The 26,942-nt window shown below is 40.1% G+C and overlaps 2 protein-coding genes across 3 annotated transcripts in view; one reads left to right on the top strand and one right to left on the bottom strand.

Annotated features, from left to right (window-relative positions):
• The first annotated feature begins 4,269 nt into the window (after positions 1-4,269).
• On the top strand, positions 4,270-20,616 carry Lysmd2 (LysM domain containing 2). Its single transcript, XM_026392353.2, has 3 exons — positions 4,270-4,547; positions 18,594-18,925; positions 20,070-20,616. Exons 1-3 carry the CDS (start codon positions 4,275-4,277, stop codon positions 20,110-20,112), a joined length of 648 nt encoding a protein of 215 aa, XP_026248138.1. The 5' UTR covers positions 4,270-4,274; the 3' UTR covers positions 20,113-20,616.
• A 3,577-nt stretch (positions 20,617-24,193) lies between these two features.
• Scg3 (secretogranin III) overlaps positions 24,194-26,942 on the bottom strand; it is a 38,816-nt gene continuing 36,067 nt past the window's right edge. For both annotated transcript variants that reach the window (XM_026392130.2, XM_026392138.2), the window contains exon 12: positions 24,194-24,322. In XM_026392130.2, the coding sequence (XP_026247915.2) occupies positions 24,204-24,322 (119 nt within the window). In that variant the 3' untranslated portion in view covers positions 24,194-24,203. The remainder of the gene's footprint in view (positions 24,323-26,942) is intronic.

The raw sequence follows: 26,942 nt of genomic DNA, 5'->3' as shown, positions 1-26,942 counted from the left end.
ATGCCAGAAATTTATTCATCTCCTATCCCAGAATTTTCCTCCTCTTTTGAATTATTCTCAATTGTATAAATGCATGCTGTTACTTGTTCTAAATAAAAACAAATAAATAAATAAATAATGTTATGATGTATGAAGTATACCTCAATAAAGCTATTATTTAAAAAATTAAATTTGAACTAAAAAAAGGAATATTTCATCTCTTCTTAGCTCTTATCTTTCATATGAATTTTAGAATAACTTTGCCAGGCCTTTGAAGAATCCTGTGGGGATTTGGGGATTTTAATGAGTTTATACATTAGTTTAGGAAGAAAATTATGTTTTAATTACTTTATCATTTCCTATTCATAATTTTGTATATATCTGTTTTTACTTATATTTTCTGTTATGTCCTTCAACAAAGTTTCATATTTTTCCATGTAAGGTATATATCTTTTTATCTAAATTTATTTCTAGGTATTTTTGTTGGGAAGTGGAATATCATCTTTTTAACACTTATTTTTCTCTGATTGAGTAATGCAACTGATGTTTGCACATTATTTTTGTATTCTATAACTTTGACTAACTTTTTTGGGGGGTGGGTACTTGGAATTTTACTCAAGGGTGCTTTACCACTGAGCTACAACCACAGTCTTTTTTTTTTTTTTTTTTTTTCTGAATCGGTGTTTTGCTAAGTTGCTGAGGGTTTCACTAAGTTGCTGAGGCTGGTCTTGAACTTGGAATCCTCCTGCCTCAGCCTCCCAAGTCACAGGACATACACCTGTCCACCAATGCATCCAGTTGTAATTTTGATTAAATATTAATAGCTTGAACCATTTCTGTTGTAGACATTATCTGTGTAGCCTATCAACATTTATTATTATTGACTGTGTTAGTTTTCTACCACTGTGACAAAATACCTGAGATGATCCTAAAGAGAGGAAAGGTTTATTGTGGTTTATAGTTTAAGTCCATAATCTGTTTGCCTCCACTGCCTTTGGGCCCATGGCAACCAAAAAAGTAGAGAAGATGAGGGGAGGGAGAGAGAGGTGGGGGAGGGGGAAGAAGGGAGGGGGAGGGAGGAGAAGAGGAGAGGAGAGAAGAGAAGAGAGATCATGGTTTTAATATTCCCTACAAGGGCATGTTCCCATAGGAACACTTTCAGTTAGAGCCCACTTCTTAAAGGTTCTGCTACCTTCCAAATGTACTATGGACGAAGGACCAAACCTTTAACATATGGGCCTTTGGGGGATACATTGAAGCCTTAGTACCTGCTATCTGTAAACAAAGGTTTGTTCATTTCATTTTAAGTTTCTCTTCTTTTTGTCCCTTTCTTTTGCCAAGGACATCCAGAGCCATGTTAAATAGATGCAGTAACAGAAGGCTTCCTTTCAATAGTCTTCTCAAAAGAAATGCTTCTGATATTTTATTAATTGTGAAGTTTGTGCTCTGGTATGTAGATACACATAAAAGGAAAAAAAATTGGTACTAGGGATTGAACCCAGGGGCCCTTTACCACTGAACCATATCCCCAGCCCTTTTTATTTTTTTTTTTTAATTTTGAGATAGGCTGTCACTAAATTGCTTAGTGCCTTGCTAAATTGCTGAGGCTGGCTTTGAACTTGTGATTTTCTTACCTCAGGCTCCCAAATCGCTGGGATTACAGGTGTGTGCCACCATACCAGGCCTCAGTTTTCAAAGTTATCTTTCTGTTTCCTTATTTAGATCTGTATTTACCCTTTAATTCAACATTTCTCAAACTGCAGGAGATCTGAGACAAGAGTTTCTACAGTTACATATGTTTGAGAAATACAGTGTCAAATGAAATAAAATAGTTTACTTCTAGAGCTTCATTATTCTTATGTGCACTGTGAAACTCCAAAAAAAAAAAAAAAAGAAAGAAAGAAATACAGCTTGTAATATCATTCCTAATTGATTGGAACTAATTGAAATTAATTATGGAGCCTGGCACAGTGGCGCATGCCTGTAATCCCAGCAATTTGGGAGGCTGAGGTAGGAGGATCTCAAGTTCAAAGCCAGTCTCAGAAACTTAGTGAGGCACTTAGCAACTCAGAAAGACCCTGTCTCTAAATAAAATATTTTTAAAAGGGCTGGGGAAATGGCTCAGTGGTTCAGTGCCCCTGGGTTCAATTCCCAGTATCAAAAACAAAACAAAAAATAAAAATATAAAAGCAGAAAAGTTAATTATGGAATTTTTTTGCACTGACCACCTAATAACAGCTTATGTGACCTAGTTCTTTAATCTTCAGATAGAATCATCCAGTCTTTTACTATGCTTTTCTGATGGAAAACTTGTTATATGCTGTCTCATTGCTAGACTGTAAACTCTTTGAAGGTGGATACTTCTTTTTGAAACATTACCTGATTTTATGTATGTGTAGAGACCCTGGGGTTCTGCCTGTCTCTTGAGTCTTGGAAGGGGCACACTGGATACCACCCAGAAGTTCATGCATGGCAGGCTTGAGCTATTCAATCTAATTCAGACTTCAGGATCTTTTTGTTACATCTCAATTATACTACTTGTGAATTTAGGAGCTAGGTACTGCTGGAGCTTAAAAGATGAGTAAGACCTTGTTATGCTTTCCAGTAGCATTTATCAGTGGTGGAGATCAGACAAGTGCATGAATGATTCAAACAACACACAATGAGTTCAAAAGAAAACAAGAGGTACAAAGCACATTTGGAGGACAAAGAAACAACTGGGCAGGTGAGGGAGAGGAACAATTGAGAAAATTAAGAAAAAAATCTCATGGAGGATATATTATTTGGGACAGACCTTAAAGATTTAAAAAATGTAGACTTTTTTTAGGGTAGGGTATTTGGAAGAGTAGAATTACAGATGGAGGGCATAGCATAAGTAAGGCATGATGTAGGAATAAGTAAGCAAGTTCAAGTAGCTCTGTTTTGCAGGAACATTTGGAATATATGGAATGAGTTACAGATGACCATTGCGTAAATAATAAAAATAGAAATAGGAACTTGAATGCCAATTTGGCTTTATATTGATGCTGCTGTCCTCAGAGAGTCACTATAAAACTTTTTTAATGGAAAAGTGATATGGGGACAACTTGCTTCTCTCCCACCTCTTTCCTTTGCCTCTGTCCAACACAGAGCTATTCCCTTTGCCTCTGTCCAACACAGTAATATATCAAAACTTCAGCCAATAAATCAAACTTCCTGTTTCCTGATCTACCTATGGAGATATTTTTGGAAAGCTGTCCAAAATACTATAGAAACTAGGATATTAGAATCTAGTATAATGTGCCTGAATCTTTGTATAACATGCCTGAAACCAGGGTGTTGAGGAGAGGGTGTCTTGGAGAAGAACGTGTTTAGATGAAGAGTACAGATAAGAGTTCTTAGGTGGATTTAACAATAGTACCGAGGGGAATTATGCTTTCAGGTGTCAAAAAGGAAACCAGTAAGAAAAAAACAACAGATGGATGTATATGGCAAATTCCAACTAGTGAGCCAGGAGGAAAAAAAAAAAATGTAGCTAGTAAGCGGTTGTGAAAAGGTGAGTGAACTCCAAACAACTGGAGGGTTAGTTCGAGGCCACCCACCAGCCTTTAAAAGCGCTATCCCTCCTGGGGTTATGTTTTAAGAATTTCTAGTAGAGTTGAGATGGGCCTAGGGAAGCTGTGTTTGATGATCTTAATGTTTCTGTGACCTGGACTTTGAGGTCATCAGAGTAAACGGGTTGGGGGAGGAAAGTACCTTTGGCATTGAAAGTGCTTGAAGGTCTGGGCAAGCTGGTCCCTGCTGGGAATCAATAAAAGAGGCAGAGCAATGCTTCCAGGAGGTTTTTCCCCCCCTCACTGCTGCTAAGACCCGGTTCTACTTAGGCTTTGTCGGCAAAGTCCAGGTCCCGGGGTCCACTAGAGGCCAAGGACGCCTCCGGATGGGCCTCTTTTAGCCCCTAGGGCCGCAGGCTTTGGCGCGCCCCCGCTTCCTCGCTCCATAGGGCCCGGCGGGCTCGGGCGGGCAGGGTGGAGCTGCCGCAGTCCGCCAGACTGCTGCGGGCGCTCACTTCGCCCTTGGCCTGGTAGGTGCGCCTGTGTCGCCGGCACCCGGGGAAGGCAGGCCTTGCAGGAGGGAGACGCCCGCCATGCCCGGCCCGCAGCTCCCCTCCTCGGCTTCCCGCCCGCCGCCCCCGCGGAACGACCAGCCGCAGCCCCTGTGAGGAGGAAGAGGCGGCGGCGGCGGCGGCGGCGGCGGCGGCAGAGGAGGCACCGCCCCCTTGGCAGCTCCCCGACCTGGCGGCCTCGGCAGGACCCATGGCGGACTCCTCGCCCGCGTTGTCCCTGCGGGAAGGCGGCCCCCGCGCGCTGCGGCCCTCGGCCCCCTCGCCGCCGCCGCGCTCGCGTTCCGGCTCGGAGTCCGAGGAGGCCGAGCTGTCGGTGAGCCTGGCCCGCACCAAGACCCGCTCGTACGGTAGCACCGCCAGCGTGCGGGCGCCGCTGGGCGCCGGCGTCATCGAGCGCCTGGTGGAGCACCGGGTCCGCGCCGACGACACGCTGCAGGGCATCGCGCTCAAGTACGGAGTCACGGTGAGCAGGGCGCGCCGCCGCGGCCCGGGCTGGCGGCTCCGGGGCGGGGGAGGGGGACGGGAGGACTCGGGTGTGGAGACGGCAGCCAGCCGTCCCCTCGCGGCTCGGCCCCAAGCACTCGCCTGGCGCGCGCTGCTGGCAGCAGCGATGGTCGCCCAAGCTGGTCCTGCAGCCAGAGGGGCGGGCTGCCAGTGCTCCCTCCCCAGGTAGCTGCCTCCAGTTCCCAGCGCCCTGCCCAGACTCTGAACAGATCTGTTGGGTGAGGAAGATCAAGGAGGACCAGGACTTTGGTATCACCGGCAGCCACCTTCACCCGATTTGCTCTCGCCATCTCACTACTATATATTTACTCAAAGCCGCACTGAGGTGGATTCTGTTCTCCTTGTAAACAAGCTCTATGATGAGTCAGGAAGGGTACAGTTGTGCCCGTTGTATGGTACTGGTTCTATCGATTATGCTTCTTTATTTAGAAGTGAAATTACACCCCAGGGCTCACTGGCAACCGTGAATGTGACACCTGTGGAGAGGGCTGTGTTTATTACGAATTTATGTGTGTGCGTCTTGGGTATATTGCATTACACCTCTGGGAAGAACATGGAAACCTGAGGGAACAAATTGTTTCATTAAAATTACTTATAATTAACTCTGAGCTATGTGATGGCCTTTTAACATTTGAGTTGAGTATCAGTTTCAGTATTCTTTCCTGAAGCACCATAGACAGCAGTGAGAAGAAATGTGATCATATCTTTCTCTTGAAGTGAAACTCCGACTCATTGCCAAGGATGGAAGTAATCTATTTTGCATATTTAAGCAGGTATATGTTTACCATTAGGTCTCTATGTCAGTTTAACATTTTTTAAAATTAATTAACTTATTTTCATTGAGTTTATATGACAGCAGAACGTATTTTGATTCATTGTACACAGTTGCAGCACAACTTTAAATTTTTCTGGTTGTACACTGTGTAGTATCGCACCATATGTGCAGTCATACATGTATCTAGGGTAATGATGCCTGTCGCATTCCATCACCTTTCCTGTGCCCTTGCATCCTTCCCATCCATCCCTCCCCTTTGCCCAATCAAACTTCCTCCATTTTTCCCACCCGCCCCTATTATGGATCAGCAAGCACTAATCAGAGAGAACGTTCTGCCTTTGGTTTTTTGGGATTGGCTTACTTCACTTAGCATGATATTTTCCAGTTCCATCCATGTACCTGCAAATGCCATGATTTTATTGTCTTTTAATGCTGAGTAATATTCCATTGTGTATGTATACCACAGGTTCTTTACCCATTCATCTATTGAAAGGCATCTAGGTTGCTTCCACAATTTAGCTATTGTGAATTGAGCTGCGATGAACATTGATGTGGCTGCCTCACTGAAGTATGCTATTTTTAAGTGCTTTGGGTATAGATGGAAGAATGGGATAGCTGGGTCAAATGGTGGTTCCATTCCAAGTTTTCTAAGGAATCTCCATACTGCTTTCCAGATTGGTTGCACTAATTTGCAGTCCCACCAGCAATGTATGAGTATGCCTTTTCCCCCACATCCTCACCAACATTTTTTGTTGTCTGTATTCTTGATAACTACTATTCTGACTGGTGTGAGATGAAATCTTAGAGTAGTTTCCATTTGCATTTCTCTAATTACAATAGATGTTGAATATTTTTTCATATATTTGTTGATTGTATATCTTCTTCTGAGAAGGATCTGTTCAGCTCCTTAGTCCATTTATTGATTGGGTTGTTTAGTTTTTTAGTGTTAAGTTTTTTGAGTTCTTTATATATATCCTGGAGATTAGTGCTCTGATGTGTGTGGCTAAAATTTGCTCCCAAAATGTAGGCTCTCTGTTCACCTCACTGGTGGTTTCTTTTGCTGAGAAGAAGATTTTTAGTTTGAGTCCATCCCATTTATTAATTCTTGATTTTATTTCTTGTGCTTTAGGAGTCTTGTTAAGGAAGTCGGGGCCTAATCTGATGTGATGAAGATTTGGTCTTACTTTTTCCTCTATCAAGTGAAGGGTGTCTGGACTAATTCCTACGTCCTTGATCCATTTTGAGCTGAGTTTTCATTTTGAGAGCAGGAACCTTGCTGTGCAGTCATATACTGATATGCCATGGAGAACCCCTATTCTGACCTCTTGGGAGTTCTCTAAATTGAACATAGACCTATAGTTCTCCATGTGTATCAGTGGGGCCTGGTTTGGGTCAGAGCCAGAGAAAAGCCCAGTTGGAAAATACCCATAGCTACTCTTTGTTAATACTTGCTATGTGTCAGGCATTGCATTTGTCCTATTGCATCTTGATTTTATTTGACTCTCACAATAAGCCTAGCACATAGGTGGAATGAATCTTTTTACAGAAGAGAAGAAGTTAAGAGGTAAGGATCTTTTCCCAGTATGATTTTTATTGAGATCAGCTTGAATTAACACAGTGATAAAGGATTTGCTTTTCTCTAGATATTATTTCTGATATCTACTCTTATCTAGAGGTCTCTCAGCATCTTGGTTACTGAAGAAGGAAAGTCTTTTTTATTTGGTTTCTGTACATCTTTCCTATTAGGCTAGGGTGCCTACAGCTAGGAATTTTTATGATATCCAGGAGTGTTATTTCCTATGTTTTCTTCCCATGGTGATCTCCCATTACCCACAGGCCTTAGTGGTTTCTCTTTAGTTACTTACTGCTCCCAAACAACTGATCACTGTAGTTCTCTACCTTTGATCAAATACTTCCAAATCCATGTTTTGTCCAATATAAATCCTATTACTTATAACCTTATTACTCCCTTCCATTTGAGAGTAAATCAGATTTTTCATTGCTTTTATAAAGACTTTTGATTTTAAGATGTAACTCAGGTATGATGAATTGGGAAATATAGTCTACGGTCACAAATAGTCCTTTACAATGTTTTTCAATTTTAGCACTATTGATTATATGGACTTTGTTGTTGGAGTCTGTCCTGTGCATTGTAGGATATTTAGCAGTATCTCTGCCCTTTACCCACTGGAGGCAGGTAGCATATCCCTCTCCTCATTCAGACATTGCTAAACATTCCTTTGGAGGCAAACTCATGCCTGGTTGAGAACCACTGTTTTTTTCCATATATATGTATTTCATTACCTTGGGCTCTGGTCTGTAGTTGATGAAGTTTTTGGAGACTTCTCTACTGGTTGTATAGAACCAGTGAACATAATAATACCATACAGTGAAGTAATATTCTTGCTTTAATTAATACCTGTATACATTAATTGGATTTACTTAATGGCAAATGAGATTTTAGGTAGAAGCTTAAAGGTAGAAAGGTTTTCTGTTTTTTTTTTTCTTCTTTTAACTGAACAGAAAGAAGTTGAATGAGTTTAGTTTTCTAATATTCACTGCCAGGATCATCTACAACATATTCAAATTGTTGTTTAAAAGACTCAGTGAAGAGATGTTGGGGACCAAGGGGCCCACAGTAGTGTTCCTGGAAATTAAGAGTCAATCCAGGCAAACAGTTGACCTTAACATTCCATGTGTGGGGATAGAGCACAGCTCTGCAGCTTAGAGGAGTAGGAACTCTCAGGCAAGCCTGACTACTGAGGGCAGCTCCTCAGCCACCCAGCTGGGTCCCAGGCAGGACTTCAGTCCCTTAGTGGGGAAACTGGGTAAAAGTCAGTAGTGCTCTTTGTACAGGAAGCTTCCCAGAACAGAGACTCTGGCAAGGGGTAAACACGGAGACCTGATTGCCTTCCCTGGTTTCCAAGGGGAACAAATTGGAAGCTGGGTATCCAAAGTGATATTCAAAAGCTGGAAGCCAAATACATCTCAGGATATGGGGGTAGACCAGTGTTCCTTCAGCTGGCCTGGGTGGGAGAGGAGTGTGCTGGGGCAGACTGAAAATGAAGAGTCCAGCTGACCTCAGACCTTTGGGATCAGAATATCTGGAAAAGGCATCTATGAATCTCTGTTTTTTTAGAAGTGTGGCCTCTTTGCTTATTCCCAAAGTCTTTTCCCTTCTTGGGTTCATTGTACTTGCTATTCCATATGCTGGAATGTTTTTTTTCCAGATAGCTGAAGGACTGGATGAGTGCAGGAGCCGCTGCATGGGTGTGACCTATGCAGTTACATAAGGCCCCATGCTTAGAAGGGATTGTTACTTGATTTAATGCTCAGTTGTGTCTTAAAATCTTTCATTTGTAAACAAAGGCCCCACATTTTCATTTTCCACTGGGCTCTGGGCAGTGATCTAGCTGGTCCTGGTTTTGTGACCTGCTCCCTTATTGCCTTCAAAACTTTGCTTAAGTATTTCCTCTGTGGGATCTTGCTTGACCATTCTATGTCAAATTGCAACCCTCTTTCACACTGGCATTTCCCCCTATTTTCCCTGTCTTGTTTTCCTAAAGTATTTATCATTCATCCAATTATTCTTTTTTTTTTTCTTTTTCTAGTTCCACCTTTCTGGTGAGACATTCATGAACAAATAAAAATCCATGCCCTCATGGAACTTATATTTTAGTCAGTTAAGACAGTAAGTAAACAAAGTATGTTATATGTCAGATATTGATGAACAAAATAAAAAAAAAAATCAAGGAGAGGATAGGGAGGACCATTGGGGGTGGTTGCAAGTTAAAATGGGATGACCAGGGAAGGCCTTACAAAGGAGGAAAGGGAGGGAGCCATGCAGATATCTGGTGAAGAACATTCTAGGCAGAAGGAATAGCCAGTGGTGCAAAGGCCCTGAGGTGGGAGCATGATTGGTGACTTCCCAGGAAGAGTATGGCTGGTGTTTAGAATGCTATTGAGAATAGTTGGACAAGATTACTTGAAGCCTTGAAAGCAGTTTTAAGGTATTAAGCTCTATCTCTCATTGGGGACCCATTGACAGTAGTGGTGGTGGGGTTTGAGCAGAAGAGTAACATGATCTTACTTATGCGTTAAAAGGATCACTCTAGCTTCTGTTTTGAGAATGAGCTGTAGGAAGGCTGTGCCAAGGCAGAGACCACATAGGGAAGATTTTGCATGTGATGCAGGTGAAAGAAGACAGTAGTTTGGACCAAAGCTAAGAAAGGAGATAGTGAAAAGTGGCTGGATTTTGGATGACTTGCTGATATGCTAGAAAAGTTCTGCTTATTTGTTTACTGTTCAGTTTGAATATCTCTGCCCTGGGGATGCACCTGAGGACCCAGGAGGCTCCATTATAGGAAAAAAAGAATGTGGAGGTTCAAGGACCTGGCCAGGCTGACACTGATGGGTCCCAGTTTTTCTGTCAGTGACTTGGAAAATATTTTTATGATGTTTTCCCATCACCCCTTTTAAAATCATTAATACTTACTTACTAATAAATGGTGTTCATTATTTCTTTCCCACTTTTATTGGGTCTCTTTGTTTGAGGCCCTGTACTAGATGCTGGGACTACATGTTCTCTTTTCATTTATAGTGAATTTATCAGCTAACTCCTTTCTATCTCGTAACTACTTGAGAAGCAAGGAGCTTGTCTGTTTCATCTTTTACTTTTCTTTTTTCTTTTTTTTGGTACTGGAGATTGAACCCAGAGGCATTTTAGCACTAAGTTAAATCCCCAGCCCTTTGTTTTGAGAAGGGGGTTTCACTAAGTTGCTGAGGCTGACCTTGAACCTATGATCCTCCTGCTTCAGCCTCCCTAGTCACTGGGATTGCAGGCATGTGCCACTGCTCCTGGCTTGTCTGATGTATCTTTATATCCTCCCGGCCTGGTACATAGCACCTGGTGGGTCCACAGGGACCTAATCCACAAGAAAGCCTGACTGATATGAAATTGTAAGTCCTACAGTTGAGCAGGTCCTGAAAGACCAGGGCCCAGGTAAGGGCTGAGTGAGGAGGTGCAGCCTGCTGGAGATATGAACTGTATGAGGTAGTTTGAAGCACATTCTGAAATCTATGGGAGGCTGCTGCCCTTGCTAGTGTTGGCTGTTGGTTTCATCTCCTCCCATAGCTGTGGGTTTTCACACTGAACTACACATAGGTTTAGGTTCGGACATTTTTTTTTTTTTTTTTTATCAGAGTAGTAAGCATTTGAAGAAGTGGGTCTGGGTAACTGAAACTATTTGGGTCAGGTTGGGAAACTGTTAAATACAGTTCAAACCTCAGACATAAACTTGCTGGGGCTGGAATTTCCCTAGTTTTTTTTTTTTTTTTTTAAATAATATTTACTGAGACTAACAGGCCCCTTCCTTAACCCTGTGTTCTAGATTTAGCCATCGCTCTCTCTGCCATCCTTGCTCCTCCCAGTTGGATTCAAGCCTCTGCAGGAAGTTGACCAGCTCTAGGTTGCCACTGGGAACTTTTTGTTTGGAAACCCTGGAGAAACCTCCAGAGAACAGCATAGAAACTGAAAGTGAAAAGGAGGCAGCCAAGTGCACCTATTATTTGTATAAACTTTGTCTTTTTACTTCCCCCAGGGAACTTGCCTCTTTTCTAAGATCCAGAGGCCCCCTCATCCCCAGTACCCTCGGTGACCTTCTGTCTAGTTTTATTCCTAGGGTCTTCTCTTCCAGTTAGCTTCTTGGCCAAGTTGTTGCTTAACATTTTCCCACATAAAAGTTATCTTGATGATTAAAAAAAAAAAGTGAAATGATTGTCATTTTAGAATAAGTACTGTGAGTTAGAAGCAGAAGGGTATGTAAATCTGCAGTTTTATAAATACTACAGACAAATAATACTTCAGTCTGCTGCTGGTAGAGATTGTTGACCCTTGCTGGACATAGTGCCACTTATAGTGAGAGGTATAGTAAAATAGCCTGAAATTTGGGGTGCTAGTAGAGTGAGTTCTCACATACTTAAAAAAAAAAAATCACAGCAACTTGGGAGGCTGAGGCAGGAGAATCACAAGTTTGAGGCCAGCCTTGGCAACTTAGTAAGACCCTGTCTCAAAATAAAAATTTAAAAAATGCCGGGGTTGTAGCTCAGTGATAAATAAACCATTCATGGGTTCAACAACCAGTACCAGAAAACAAAACCAAAAGCCAAAAAATAAAAACAACAATCCTCCGGAGCTCAAAGATATAATTACACACCACAAAATCCACCCTGTTTTAAGTATACAGTTCAATGATTTTTTTGTAAATTTACACAGTTGTGCAACCATCACCAGGGCCTGTTCTACTCTTTGTTCTTTAGGCCAGGAAACCACTGATCTACTTTTTAGTTTGTAAGTTACCTTTTTTGGAAATTTCCTGTAAGTGGGACTATATTTACTCTTCTGAGAGTGTGGAGAAGAAAAATATATCTTTTTTTCCCCCATGAGCACATGGCAATGGAGGGGTCTGATTGCCGCCAACACCTGGAACATAACATGAGACAGGTGTGGAGGTGAATCTTGAGAGAATCATTTAGTATTTAAATCTGTTTCTATTAAATAAAAATCAAATGATAGTTGTATGCATATATAAAATTGTCCTGAAATATTTTCAGAAGGGCTTGTCTCTTTTAAGGAATGGAGAGGAAGCAAAGAGGTTTTGAATATTACCTTCACTGTTCAAGAGGTGAGCTGATGATGGTGGACCTAGTGCCTTTTGTAAGGGTTCTTGTCCATCCCTCAGAGCTCCTGAGGAGCTTATTCCCAAAGGGGGAATAAGCTCCTCAGGAGCTCTGAGGGATGGGAATAAGCATTGTGAATTCCCTCCTAAATAATTTCACCTTTACAAAATGTATTTATGGGAGTCACTTTAAAAGGTTATTTTTAAGTTATTGATAGCACTTGTCTACTTTATTTCACCATGATTGACCAGGGCCCATCCGGTTAGTTCTTCCTTTAGTTCTATAACCTGTTTCTTAGTGACCAAAGAGTGAATTTTATTTCACTGAGTCACACTATTCAACCCTGATTAGGAGAAAATGAAGTGAAAGCATTTGATTGCTGTACTTCCGTCCTAAGAAACAGAAAGTAGTTCTATGTCATTTGCAAAAGGTTGCACTTTCTATTTTCAGGTTTAAGTGGCTCTTAGGAAATGTTGTGAGGTGGGCAGGTGGGAAGGCTGTGGAGTTTTCCAGCCCTTCCTTGGATTGGATAATGGCTTTTCTTAGTTTCATGTGGGTCCAATTTCCAGAACAGGAAACCTAACCTATGTTCCAACAGAAGAATAAAACATTCCAAACAAAACGTCTTTCACTGTTTTAGATTACCCACGGTTCTCATATGAGCCTCAGTGCTTACTTCCATAGCTGGACTTCCTGTTTCCACCAGTGCTTCTTTCTTTCCAACCCATTTTCTGCACAGCTGCAAAGTGATCTTTAACTGTAATCAGATCATGTCATTCTCTTCCTTCATCTTCCAGTGGCTTCTCATCACATTCAAAATAAATTCCAAATTCTTTACCTCGGCCTGAAGTTGGCTTATTACTCCCTACATTCACCACACAGTTTGGGGTGTTGCTGCTGCTCTTTCTGGATGGAATCCTGGGTATGTTTTGTTTTGTTTTTTTAAACCAGGGATTGAACCCAGGGGCACTTAACCACTGAGCCACATCCCCAGCCCTTTTTTGTATTTTATTTAGAGACAGGGTCTTGCTGAGTTGCTTAGGACCTTGATAAGTTGCTGAGGCTGGCTTTGAACTCGTGATCCTTCTGCCTCAGCCTCCCAAGCTGCTAGGATTATAGGTGGAATTGTGGGTATTTGTGTCTGTTCCCCCCCTCTCTGGCTTTTTGCATAGCTGTTTCTTGCCTTGACATTGCTATAGGTAACAGAATTTGGAGCCTATGCTCTTGGTCTAAGTTAGTGTAAAGTTTAGGTAAAATTCTTTACTTTTTAAAAATGTTTTGTTGGAGATATGTTATTCATGTTGGCTGGTTTATATACAATCTTTATATATTCTAATTTTGGGAGAGATTTTAAAAAGTTTAATGGGAGAAAATTCCTATCCTCCTCCTTCTCATTAGCTAAATATTTGTTAACAAAGATTTGCCCTTACCTGTTGCTTTCTTACTTTTAACCAAATATAATCATGATAGTTACTAACATTTTTTAGTGCTTCCTCTCTGCCATGTATTGTTCTAAATATTTTACATAAACCAATTCTTTTAATCCTCATAGCAGTCATATTGCATGAGAGGAACTATTCCTATTCTTACTTTACAGGTAAGAGAACAGATGTAGAGAATGGTAAGTAAGTGGAAAAACCAGAATGTGAACCCAGAAAGTGTGGCCTGTGTGTCTAACTACTAACTTAAACTCATTTACCTGTTTCACCTTCTCACTCAGCTCTAATCTGTCTGTAGATTGGTTCCCATCTTGATGCTAACTACATCTGGATATCCCTAATTTACTGGTATTGAACCCAGGGCTTTGGGTATGTCAGGCAATTACTCTACCACAGAGCTACACCCCCAACCTTTTTTTATTTTACTCGAGACAGAATCTCATTGAATTGTCTAGGCTGACCTTGAATTTGTGATCCTCTTGCTTTAGCTGGGATTATAGGCATGGAGTACCATGCCCATCCCATCAATAAATACCTTAAATGCTTACTGATCATTCTGAGTGAAAACACAGTCCCTGATGCCAGAAAGCTCAGGACTAGTTACAAGGCAATTCTGTAGTGAATCACTTGCACAGTAGTGCACAGAAGAGCCTGGAGAGCCCTGTTCTTCACTGCCTGTAGTCTCTCTGACTGCACCCAGGCCCCCACTCAGTCACCTTGTCTTGTGCTCAGTATCCTTGGTCCCTGGCTGGACCTTAAAGGCCTGTGTTGTTCTGCATGATGGATGTTATCAGTCCGGGTCCTAGCTGGATAGAGAGAGCATACTCAGAGGACATGGCAACTTGGGAATTCACAGACTTTCATGAAGGGACCTTTATAGAGTATGAACAGGGTGAAGGGAACCAACAAGGGGTAGTGAGGAACTCAGACACAGCCACAGCAGGAAGACATCCATCCTAGGCCTAAAGAACCAAGGGAAATCCAGTCTTCCCTTGGTGGAGGGGTGGAGTCTGGGATGAGGGACTGCCTGATAAAAAATTAAGACCATTGAAGAATGAAACCACCAGAATTATGGTGTCTTCCTTTAGTTAACCAACTAACATTTCGAGAATATGGAGGCTTGGGAAATGTAGTTCTTTTTTTTTTTTTTTTTTTATTGGTCGTTCATAACATTACATAGTTCTTAATACATCATATTACACAGTTTGATTCACGTGGATTATGAACTCCCCCTTTTACCCCATATACAAATTGCTGTATCATATCAGTTTCCCTTCCATTGCTTGACATATTGCCTTTCTAGTGTCTGATGTATTCTGCTGTCTGTCCTATTCTCTACTATCCCCCCTCCCCTCCCCTCCCCTCCCCTCCCCTCCCCTCCCCTCCCCTCCCCTTTTCTTTCTCTACCCCTTCTACTGTAAATCATTTCTTCCATTTGTATTATCTTGTCTTGCCCCTCCTTTCCTCTTATATGACATTTTGTATAACCCTGAGGATCGCCTTCCATTTCCATGCAATTTCCCTTCTCACTCCCTTTCCCTCCCACCTCTCATCCCTGTTTAATGTAAATCTTCTTCTCAAGCTCTTCGTCCCTACCCTGTCCTTGTTTACTCCCCTTATATCAAAGGAGTCATTTGGTATTTGTTTTTTAAAGATTGACTAGCTTCACTTAGCATAATCTGCTCTAATGCCATCCATTTTCCTCCAAATTCTATGATTTTGTCATTTTTTAATGCAGAATAATACTCCATAGTATATAAATGCCACATTTTTTTTATCCATTCATCTATTGAAGGGCATCTAGGCTGGTTCCACAGTCTTGCTATCGTGAATTGAGCTGCTATGAACATCGATGTAGCAGTGTCCCTGTAGCATGCTCTTGTTAGGGCTTTAGGGAATAGACCGAGAAGGGGAATAGCTGGGTCGAATGGTGGTTCCATTCCCAGCTTTCCGAGAAATCTCCATACTGCTTTCCAAATTGGCTGCACCAATTTGCAGTCCCACCAGCAATGAACAAGAGTGCCCTTTTCCCCACATCCTCTCCAGCACTTATTGTTGTTTGACTTCCTAATGGCTGCCAGTCTTACTGGAGTGAGATGGTATCTTAGGGTGGAAATGTAGTTCTTAAAAGGTCTTCTCCCCCACCCCCTTAGTTGGGGCATGGTGGCACACATGCCTGCAATTGCAATGACTTTGAGGCTGAGGCAGGAGGATTGCAAGTTCAAGGCCAGCCACAGCAACTTAGTGAGGCCCTAAACAACTTAGTGAAACCTTGTCTCAACAAATGAAAAGGCCTGGGGATGTGGCTCAGTGGTGTGCCCCTGGGTTCAATCCCATGTATCCCCTCAATTAAGAAAGGTTAGCCCCCAGGGTTCAGAACAGGTTCAAGGAGAGATGGGGATGGATGGAGAGGTGAGGATAGGTTTAAAAGGAAAATAACCATCACAATAGATAATACCACTTCTCATTTAATTTTTTTTAACTTGGAATTAGTACTTAAACATTTTGTTTTGTTTGGCTGGAGGCAATTCAAACCATAATACAAAGTGTATAATATTTATCAATATCATTTAATTTTAATTAACTAAAAGCCACCTGTATGCAAAATCAAAGATTTTCTGCTTATCTATAAAATTCAAGGAATCAGGAGTTGGTAAACCTTTACTATAGTTTCATGTGTCAGGAAATGTGTTCTTCTGTTTGTTTTTTTCCCCTCCAACTGCGTATACATGTGAAAATCATTCTTAGCTTGTGTGCTATACAAAAATAGGTGATGGGTCAGATTTGGTTCCTGGGCAGTAATTTACCAGCCCTTGTCATATATGTCAGTCTTTTTTTTTTTTTTTTTTTATACTGGGGATTGAACTCAGTGGTACTGTCTCTGAGTTACATCCCCAACCATTTTTTATGTTATTTTGAGACAGGATCTTGCAAAGTGTTGACGTTATTTAACACTCTCCAATCTAAATCTAAGCAAGGCCAGAGATACTTGGAAATTTTAATTTTTTTCTCTAAAATGGACCTGCGCATGACTTTGGTCTCTTTCTTGCCATTTGCCATCTCCTGCAACTACCACACAAAGAACCATCCTTTCTCTGTTCTTTTGTAGTATCTTTTGATACTACAAAACAAACAAAAGCTTTGAAGGTACTATTTGCATGGATTCAGCTTATCATGGGAAAGCAGGAGGAACAGGATTAATTTCTTTGACTGTTGTGTCTTCAGGCTCTTAGAAGTAGAAACATAATTCTTTTTTTTGCTACTTAGAATCAATTTAGTATTAAATGCTCCCATAATTTGATTCCATTAACTATTCACTTTTATCCAGACATATGGACTTTAGAGTCAGACAGAACTTCCAGTTCAGATATTGATAGAGCTGTATGCACGTGCTCAAATCAATTAATTATCTCTTGTGTGCTTGAATTTCTTCATTGGAAAACGGAGAATGGAAAGTACCATCCACTGCCACTCCTAACATCTATCTAATATGTGTAGGACATTTGTAATACTTTTGTATATATTCTCTCCATATGTATATGTGTTATATCGACACACACACACACACACACGTATCCACACATAAGTTACATCACGAGAAAGAGTGGTACAAATGAGATGCTGGAGTGTGTGTGGAGTGCCTGGTGTGGTGCAGGTCCTCAGACTGGTCATCTGAAGTCTATAGACACATTATAATACAGTGTGATGAACATAAGCACAGACATTTTTCCAACAAGCTCAGGTACAGCATAGTTTTGAGTTTTTCGCTCACCAGCATTGTGGACTCCGGCAGGTCACTTACCTCTCTTTCCTCATTTGTGAAGAGGAGTTGATAGTATTAATATTTAGATTGTTTTGGAGTTTAAATGAGATAACTTGTATAAATTCTGTTCCCCCCTCACCCTTCTTTTTCACATCTGTGGTTTGAGGGAGGCATCCACTAGCTATGAAAGAATTATAGGTTAGAAAAATCTCTGTTGCCAACTGCAGTAGCACATGCCTATAATCCCAGCTGCTGGGGAGGCTGAGGCAGGAGGATTGCAAGTTCAAGGCTAGCCTCAGCAATTTAGCAAGACTCTATCTCAAATTGAAAATTTAAAAGGACTGTGGTGTAGTTAAGTGGGAAAGGCCCCTGGGCTCCATTCCCTGGAGTCCTCCCTACCCCCCCAAAAAATCAAAAAAACTTTCAAAACAACAACATATCTATATTAAATACTAGATTACATTATAAACATATATTAAATTATAGCTTCTTCATCTGCCAGTTATATGATGATTCTTTCATACATAATATCTTTTAAGCCTACTGTCTTCTGTTTATAAAGTGGATCTTCACATACCCATTCCATGTGGGCAAAAGAATGAGATACTGCATGTAAAATGCCCCCATCACCTTTCTTTACCCATGTCTACTCATTTTCAAGGCCTACTTGAAGTCAAAGAGTCAAAATCAGAATCCACCTTCTCTGTGAGACTGACCGTAGCTCTAGCCTATATCATTCTTCCAAATCTGGTTGTACTGATGCCTCTACTACCTCCTGTATCTGTTAATTCACCAAGCACAATTCTTGAGACATAGGAAGCTCTCCACAAGTAAGTAGCAATGATAGGAAACAGGTTTTAATACAGACAATGCAAATGTTAAAATAAGAATAAAATGCATTAAATAAATGCTTAAAATCCTATATTTTTTTAACTTCAGAGACTTTGGGCCATCAATGCTAAAGACTGCCTTATAGCAGAAATAATATAGTGGGGGAAAATGAGTTTCCTTTTTTAAGATTGGGAAACAGAATTTAATGACATCTCTTGATAACTCCTTCAGCTGAAGTCTGTAGATGTACTATAATACAGTGTGATAAACGTAAGCACAGATGTTTCTCCAACAAGTTCAGATGCAGCATAGTTTGACCAAACTATGGGGTGAACAAACTCAAGTGAGGACTCGAATCAGAGAAGGCATTGTACATACATTGCTCATGAATTTAGCAAGACTCTATCAGAGAAGAGTCAGTTGAAGAGTCAATGTTGCTCAGCATTGTATAGTAAATCCTCCTCCTGGACTTGGATATATGTAACTCTGTGTTTCATTTTTTTTTTTTTTATATTTTAGATGGAACAGATTAAAAGGGCCAATAAACTGTTTACCAATGATTGTATATTTCTGAAGAAAACTTTGAACATCCCAGTTATATCAGAGAAGCCTTTGTTGTTTAATGGACTTAACTCCGTTGATTCTCCAGAAAATGAAACTGTTGATAGCAGCTTTTCACATGAAGAGGAGCCTGTGGTGGGTGGGGAAGACCTCCCTCCTCCCAGTCCTCAGGAATCTGAGATTCAGCCTGTGCAGCCTGAAGAAGTGTCAGCCAGAGATTTCCTTCAAAGACTTGATTTGCAGATTAAATTATCAACACAGGCAGCCAAGAAACTAAAAGAAGAAAGCAGGTAAAAATTCCCTGGTAAAAAATGTCAGAGGCTGATTAAATCACTCTTAAGATGTCCTTGCTTTACATTTTAATTCTAGAAAGAGATTTCTAATGTATGAAGTGCAAAGAGAGCTACCGCATAATGCTTAAGGCTTTATCTGTTACAAATGCTTTTTTTTCTGTTATTTATTATAAAAAAATTGCTTCTTTGCTTTAATAACATTAATGTCCAGCTAGTAATTCTGGATAGCATCTTGTTGACTGTTCAAAGGAAGCAGTGCCATAAAGAAAACTTGGACAATACCGACCTTTATAAAATTTGTCAAAAACATTGTCTCTTATTTGTTACCAAGTGTTTCCTACATAAGATTTCCTGTGAAATCTTTTTTTAATATTTTTTTAGTTGTTGATGGACCTTTATTATTTTTAAAAATTTATTTATATGTGGTACTGAGAATCGAACCTACTTGATAGCAGTTTTTCACATGAAGAGGAGCCTGTGGTGCCTCCCCCATGCTAGGCAAGCGCTGTACCACTGAGGCACAACACCAGTCCTCCTATGAGTTTTTTTTACTTTGTTTAAAATTTGGTACTGGAGCAAACCTTTCTATCTCCTCTAGAATTGGTTTCCTTCTGGCTTTATGATTTTAAGAAGGTACAAGCTGTTGTGTTTCTTTTTTCCCCCTGCATCCTGGGAAACTTACAAGTAAAATAGCCCAGGTTTGACCTCTATATAGTACTTCTATGGTTACTTTATTGGCTTCCTTCTTCTTTCCTTAATCCTGATTTTTTAATCTCTACTTTATTCATCTTGTTATAAATATGCTGTTTGTTTTAGGTACCTCAGTACCATTTGAGAAAGAAGTGGCATATAGAAAGCAAACAGATATAAATATAATTTACATAAATGTAATATATTTAATTTTTATATATCATTATTTGTTCCAATAACTGAGACACCAGTAAGATGGAGATAGTAAGGTATGCCTTAATTAATATTTGTTTTTCATGCCACTTTCAAGGTGTGCACAATACTCTTAAGTGGATACACTCTTATCCAGTAGGTATTAAGTTGTACCTTAACATATATATATATGTTTTAGATTTCTGATTGTAATTTTAAATACTAATTTATGCTATATTTGTTGTTTTTGTTTGTTTAGAGATGAAGAAAGTCCCTATGCAACGTCCCTCTATCACAGTTAGGTGATTAGTGGCATGATTCTAACCTGGATTAAGCGGTGTTTGGGCCATAAAGAACCTGGTGACTGAAGATCCAGAAGCATCCCTTTTGGATTCCCATAGCACTCATCTTAAAATCACAATTAAGTCTACCTACTGCAGTTGCACTGAAGTGGTTATTTTCCTCTGGCTTTCTAAAATGTTCAGTTTTTATTATGGCATGATAGCAAAATTATATTCTGAAGCTTATTACTTTTGTAGGTGGTAATAGTTTTTAGACTAGCTTTTGTAAATACTGGTGGAGATAAGCATCAAAGACTTTATATATTTAAGCTGAAAACAGTGTTTAGCTCCTAATGAAATTCTAATTATGTGAAAAACATGGTGGCTGTTTAAGTGATGCTGAATTTGCTGTGTGTTTCTAACTTAAGTGCTATATACATATATATATTTCAATATGTATTACATATTCCGTATTAATACAAAGAACCAAATTTTGTCTGCTATTTTGTAAAAATAAACTACAAAAGTCTGAGAAAATAAACTATGTTTTCACATATGAGTCTTCATTTTTTTTCAAAATGGGAAAAAATTTATTTTTAAATTAATTTTTAAATTATGTTTTTAAATTAATGGCTTTTGTTATTATAAATGCAATTTTTGAAAGAAATTTTGATGATCTAAAAGCAAATCAATTCTAGTTCCTAGCATCCTTTGCATTTTTGTTGACCCAATGTGATTCAGATATAATGAAAATATAGAATACCAATAAATAAATAATACCAAGTTCTGACACATTTCTTAATTCTAGTTCAGATTTTACTACCAAGTCATTTTATAGAGTGTTGTGTATGTAATCACTGTACAGTGTATTCCAATACATCACTATGTAATATATTCCACATTATTTGAATTTAGAGTTAGGTTTTTGTCTTATTTTTTTTATACTACAGGTTATAGCAGTAAACTTCAAGCAATATACTATTTACAATTAAGTATGTTTTTGGTATCAATTTCTATTTAACCAGTAGATTAAGTCTTTATGCTTCCACAGCAGTTCTCTGTATTTACTGGTCATCACCATCCCTAAGCTCATCGGCATCACCTAACAGGTGTTTGTTGTCTCTGGAGCAAAAGGAATTTTCATTATTTTTTTGTTTTTTTTGTACTGGGGATTTAAGCCAGAGGTGCTTTACCACTGAGCCACATCCCCAGCCCTTAGTTTTGAGACAGGGTCTTGCTGAGTTGCTTAGGGCCTCACTAAGTTGCTGAGGCTAGCCTGAATTTGAGATTTTTTTGCCCCAGACTCCCAGGAATTACAGTTGTGTGCCACTGCACCCAGCCAAAAGGGACTTTTGTTGTCCCTTTCTTATTTTTTCTGTTATTTTCTTCCCTGTTTTGTTCCTCCAGATCTTCCATGGAACAGGAAACTTGTGCCTTTAGATGGCAGTGCAGCAGAGCTTGCAGAACCAGAACTGCATGTATCCAACCTGGAGGCTGATCAGCAGCCCGTTGATGGGAAGCATTAGCTGTCTGCTCTTGACTTGCTCATTTCTTGTTTATAACTTGACATGCATTATCCCCCCATCTTTTTTTCTTTTCTTCATGCTATTATAGCATCTTTGAAACAGGGTGCTCTATTGATTATGCTTTGCCATTTCCTTGTATCCACTACTACCTGAACTGTAGGGAGTTAGTTGGAAAAAGAGAAAGCTAAAAAAAAAAGGAGGGGGGGAAACAAAAATGCCTGTAAAAAAGGCCCAAGCAAACCTCTGTGGAAGCCTAGGGACTTTTTAAAATGTAGTTATGATATTTAACATAAAATGATCTGAAATTTAAGAGTAATCCAAAAGACAAATCCAAAGATACTATCCAAAACATATAAACTCAAATTTGAAATTAAGACCACAATCTTGAATTTTTTTCATTATTTTATTTTTGCCTCTTTTAGCAATTTCAGGTGGAAATTCTGTCATATCAAGTTCCTAACAACTTTGTGGCCATAGTTGAGCTGTACAGGTCTAGAGTACTTTAGTCCCTACCTTGGTATAGAATCACTATGAAAGAGTGGACAAAGACAAGAAACCTGGCCTTTAACCATGTCCTGTTAAGATCCATCTTCATCATCCAGGCCACATGAGTTTGAGTATGTCTTTTTGTTCCTTAGGTGAACCACTTTCCTCATTTATAAAAACAAAGCTAATGATTTCCCTTTTGTCATTGTTATCAATGGGAGCTAACGAAGGTCACTTTACTTTGCAAATTACAATAATCTCTCTAAATAAATTTCATATTTTTAAAAATATTGCATATTTATTCATATAGAAAAGTAAATGGATAAAATGTTTAGTCCAGGGGCTGGGGATGTGGCTCAAGCGGTAGCGCGCTCGCCTGGCATGCGTGCGGCCCGGGTTCGATCCTCAGCACCACATACCAACAAAGATGTTGTGTCCGCCAAGAACTAAAAAATAAATAAATAAATATTAAAAAAAAAAAATGTTTAGTCCAAGCCAGTTCATTGTCTGATATAGAAGCAGCCTGTTTGACGTGACTGCAGCTGGTCGTGTTATCCCAAGATTCATTAAAGCTGTCTGAGTTGTGCTTTGCAAGTGGAGTTTGGGCAAAGGCTCCCTCTCCCTACTCACTAGTGGGTACTGGCTTCTCTAGAACATACTCAGCTTAGTTTGTGTGTCTGTCAGGCTTTGGTTTTTGTTTGCTTCTGTAACTCTCTGAAGAGATTGGGAAGGGATGCATTGGTCTCCTACTCCTGAAAAACGGCCTTTAACCAAGTCCTGTAAGTTTCTCAGTCCTCACTGCAAGGAGAATACTGGTAGGATCCTCAAGACAGCAACACAGGCATCAGAAGGCCAATCTGAAATAGTGGCTGATAATATACAAAGCATTGTGTTAATTTTTGATTTTTGACAGTAGAAAAATATTTATGTAATTAATTTACACTGAATAATACATTTCAAAGCCTTCTTTGGGAACCCTGACTCATTATTAAGAGGAGCCCTGGCCTTTGTAAGCTTGTTTCCAGGGCCATGTCTGTGGTAAGGGGAGTTGCAGGAACCTAAAATTCACTAAACTTTTCCTTCAGGGAAGCACTTCTAACTTAGTTCACAGGGAATTAAGAGATTAACGGTTGTCAATCTCTATTTCTACTCTACCTGGTCCTTTGCTCTCTGTTGAGCCACCTTGCTTGGGTCAAATCCAGTTTAGATAACCAAGATCTGGTATAAATTTTAAACATGCTTTTATACTGTTTACAACCTCTATTATCTTTTTGGAGAGTACATAAGTAATCCCCCTTTATCTGAAAACTCAGTATCTAAGAACTCACAGAAAATGCTGAGTGGGGATAAAATGTTAATAAATTCAACAAATTTTTTTGTTGTTGCAAAACTGGGTATTGAACCCAGGGCTGAGCCTTTTTTTAAAATTTTGAGACAGGGTCTTGTTTAATTGAACAGGTTGGCCTTGAACTAGTGACCCTCCTGCCTCAGGCTTCCAAACAGCTGAAATTATAGGTGTACACCACCTTGTTGGGCAGATCCAGCAAATGTTATACCCATTTTCAAGTTCCTTTTTGTCCACTGGGCCTAGTAAAGAGCCTCCTAAAAAGAGCAACTGAAGAAGCAGATGGCTTTCAAGCTATAGAGGGTTTGCAGAAATGTGAATTTATTTCAGTGCCCACTGGGAAACTGTAGTGGAAATGACATTTTAGAATAAGGTGGTTTGGGATCCATCATGCTCTGACAACAGAACCCCCTTCATTCTTCAGGGAGTGTGTGTAAGTGTGTGAGACAGAAGTCTTAGTTTTATATTCAGTCCATGAGAGGCTTTTCTAGAGCAACATTGATTATAAAATGTAAATCTATGAAGAAATAAGAATTCTATGTACAAAATCTCAGCTTACATACAATTTTACTTTTCAGATAGTTTTTGTGGCAAGAAAGCTATGTTTTATCCATTTCTAAAAGGTTAACTACTGTAAACTCAGCACTTTCTAATAATTCTTGGGTAAAAAAAAAATTAATCACAGAATTAGAAGTGTTTTAAGCTACATTATGTTTTCTGGAACAGTCAAAAGACTCCTGGATCTTTTGCCATTTTCACAGGCTGCTGTAGATGCGCTTGATGGCATCAGCTTCTTCTTTATCAAGGATGCCTTTCTCCACATAAGCGTCAGCTTGTTGGTTGATGAAGTCCCTCATCTTCGAAAGGTCATAGTCTGGAAAATATTATTGAAGTATCATGAGCAAAGATCAAGAGAGACCAATCCCATTACAGTGATTACCATTGAGAAACACTTTGTGTAATAACAAGATTATCATCTGTTTTCGCATTGAGGCAGAGCTCTGCAGTTTAAAATGATGTTTATATGTATCATATTATCTCATCTGTTCTTTATCACAACCCTGTGAGGTGTTCAAGTGGAAAGTACCATCTCATTTGACCAAAGAGCAACAAATTCAGACCAGGGCTTTACAAATGTCAATGTTTATAAGCCAATCGTCTGGGGCTCTTGGGAGAGTTTCAGATTCATATTTAGCAGATTGGGGTGAGAACTCAAATTTTACATTTTAAACAATGTCCTAGGAGAACCTGGTGCTGCTGGGCTAGGAAACATCATGAGGTAACAAGGTCCTGAAGCTAAAGAGCTTTGTCCAAGATCACAAAAGCAGCAAAATTATGGTTAGAACCAGGAGTCCTGACTTCCTGAACTTATAATATCAGGTTAAATTCCTGTTAATGTGACAACCCACATTTTTGTTTTCCAAATTTAGAATTACCTTGTTTATTTAATGCTGTTTAAATTATATGCGGGGAACAAGAAGCCAAACCGTAACCTCTTTATGGCAAGAAAAAAAATCTGTATAAACATCAATTCATCCATAAAACACAAAGAGACCCTAAGTAAGAAGGTTGCCTGTGGCATTTTTCTGAAGACTTAAAAACCCCCACACCTTCCCCGATTATTTTATTAGATAGTTATAATCATAAATGACCAAACCCTGCCTTCTACCAGTTTGTAAGGGAGAGAGAAAAAATGGGGGAGGGGTATGAAAACACAGAGGCTGCACAGCCACCCTAAGTTGGGCTGAATGTAACCTGAACCTGGGCATCTTTAGGCACCTGTGTGAAGGGAAAATGAAGCAGGAAGGACCTCTCTGTAAACACTGTTACATGGAGGTGAGCCTGAGGCTGAGAGCTCATTTCCTCTGCAGCAAACAGGGCCTTTGTTCCTGGTTAGGGCATGTATTTAGAAAACACCCAGCACTGAGCACTTTACAACCATCCTCATATCTGTTCTTCACAAAGCCCCATGAGGTAAGCATTAGCATGCTCATTTCAGAGATGAAGAACCAGGGCTGACAGCAGAAGGTACTTGCACAGGTAGCAGCAGAGCCAAGTTCCGAAACCAGGTCAGTCTGTGGTCATTGCTTTGACCATTCTGAAACCTTGAGTACTGAAGATAGAGCTTCTGACAGGTACATTAAGCACATGTTGAATAAATGCTTGTTTTTAACTTTTTTCTTTCTCTTAGTCAGAAAGTAGAAGGCAAACATATATTTTGTGTGTATCTCACAGAGATGATTCCTGGATTCCCGACTCGGCACAGAGAAGCACCTCTTGCTTTTCCTTGGTTCATTAATTCTGACTCTTCAGAATGACTTGCACTATTAATATTTTTAATGAGACAAAAGGCAGACTCTTGATGACAGATAAGGTCCCAGTGATTTGAATGAACAAACAGAAAAATATTTTGTCTTTTTCCTTTTTGGTACTGGTGATTGATCCCAGGGTGCTTTACTACTGGGTTATATCCCCAGCCCTTTTAACTTCTTTTTTGAGACAGGATCTTGTTAAATTGTATAAGCTGAGAAGCATCACTCAACTCATTGGAGGAACACTGTTTTGCAGGTGCTCTTGCCTGATACCTGGAATGCAACCAGATGGCTCTCAAGTTGCTCATTTCTTTATTTCTTCTGCCTTGCTTTGCCTTGGTTTAAAGACCCATCACTTTTGCTCCAGATCCTGGCCTCCTTTTTCCTGCCTTCTGGGGTCTTATTTTTTCAATTGCAACCACACTGCTACCAGATGGATTTCTTTTTTTAACCCAATTTGGCCCCCCTGGCTAAAGCTATCCTCCTTTGCAGAGTGTACAAGCATCTTCCCAGCCTGGCTGCTGCTCCTCCCCACAGACACCCAGTCCTGGGGAAAAAAAATGGCTCTGATCCCCAAAACAGATCCTTCTGTTTCACTCCTTTATGTCTTGGCCCCTGGGTTCCTTCTTACTCCATTTCTCCTCATTCAGTGGATTCTTCCTTACCTTTGCATCACGGCCTTTCCTGCTGTCCTTTCTCCCAGCTGGCTCTATCATGGTGGGATGACACATCCCACTGTCTCACCCCTTTGGTGCTCCAACATCCATCTACCACAGTCCTATTTGGGTTCACCATAGCCACACTGACACCGTGAGCTCCTTGTTGTATGAGGGCTGCATCTGATCATCCTTTGAATCTCTGGCACTCAGAACAGGGTGTGTTTTGTTTTATGTAAGTGAGAGGCTGCTTTAGTGACTGCATGAAGCACTCAGTATGTGCTCAGAAAAGAAAGCAAGCTGTGTGTGAGGGGGGAGGTGAAACAAGACTGGCAAAATATTCATCCTTATTGAAGATAGGTGATGGACATGTGGGGATACATTATATTATCACTCTTCTTTCACTTGACATTTTTCAAAATCAAATGTAAAAAAGAAGAAGATGCCTTGAATAACAAGATAAGTGAGGTTCTGTTCCTCTTGTCATCTCAGAGGCAGCTGCCATCTTTTTGGACTGATTCTTTAG

This window comes from Urocitellus parryii, chromosome 6 (assembly GCF_045843805.1).
Source record: "Urocitellus parryii isolate mUroPar1 chromosome 6, mUroPar1.hap1, whole genome shotgun sequence".
In the NCBI taxonomy this organism is placed as follows: Eukaryota; Metazoa; Chordata; class Mammalia; order Rodentia; family Sciuridae; genus Urocitellus; species Urocitellus parryii.
The sequence above is the reverse complement of the archived record's forward strand: the minus strand, read 5'-3'. Positions and strand labels throughout refer to the sequence as shown.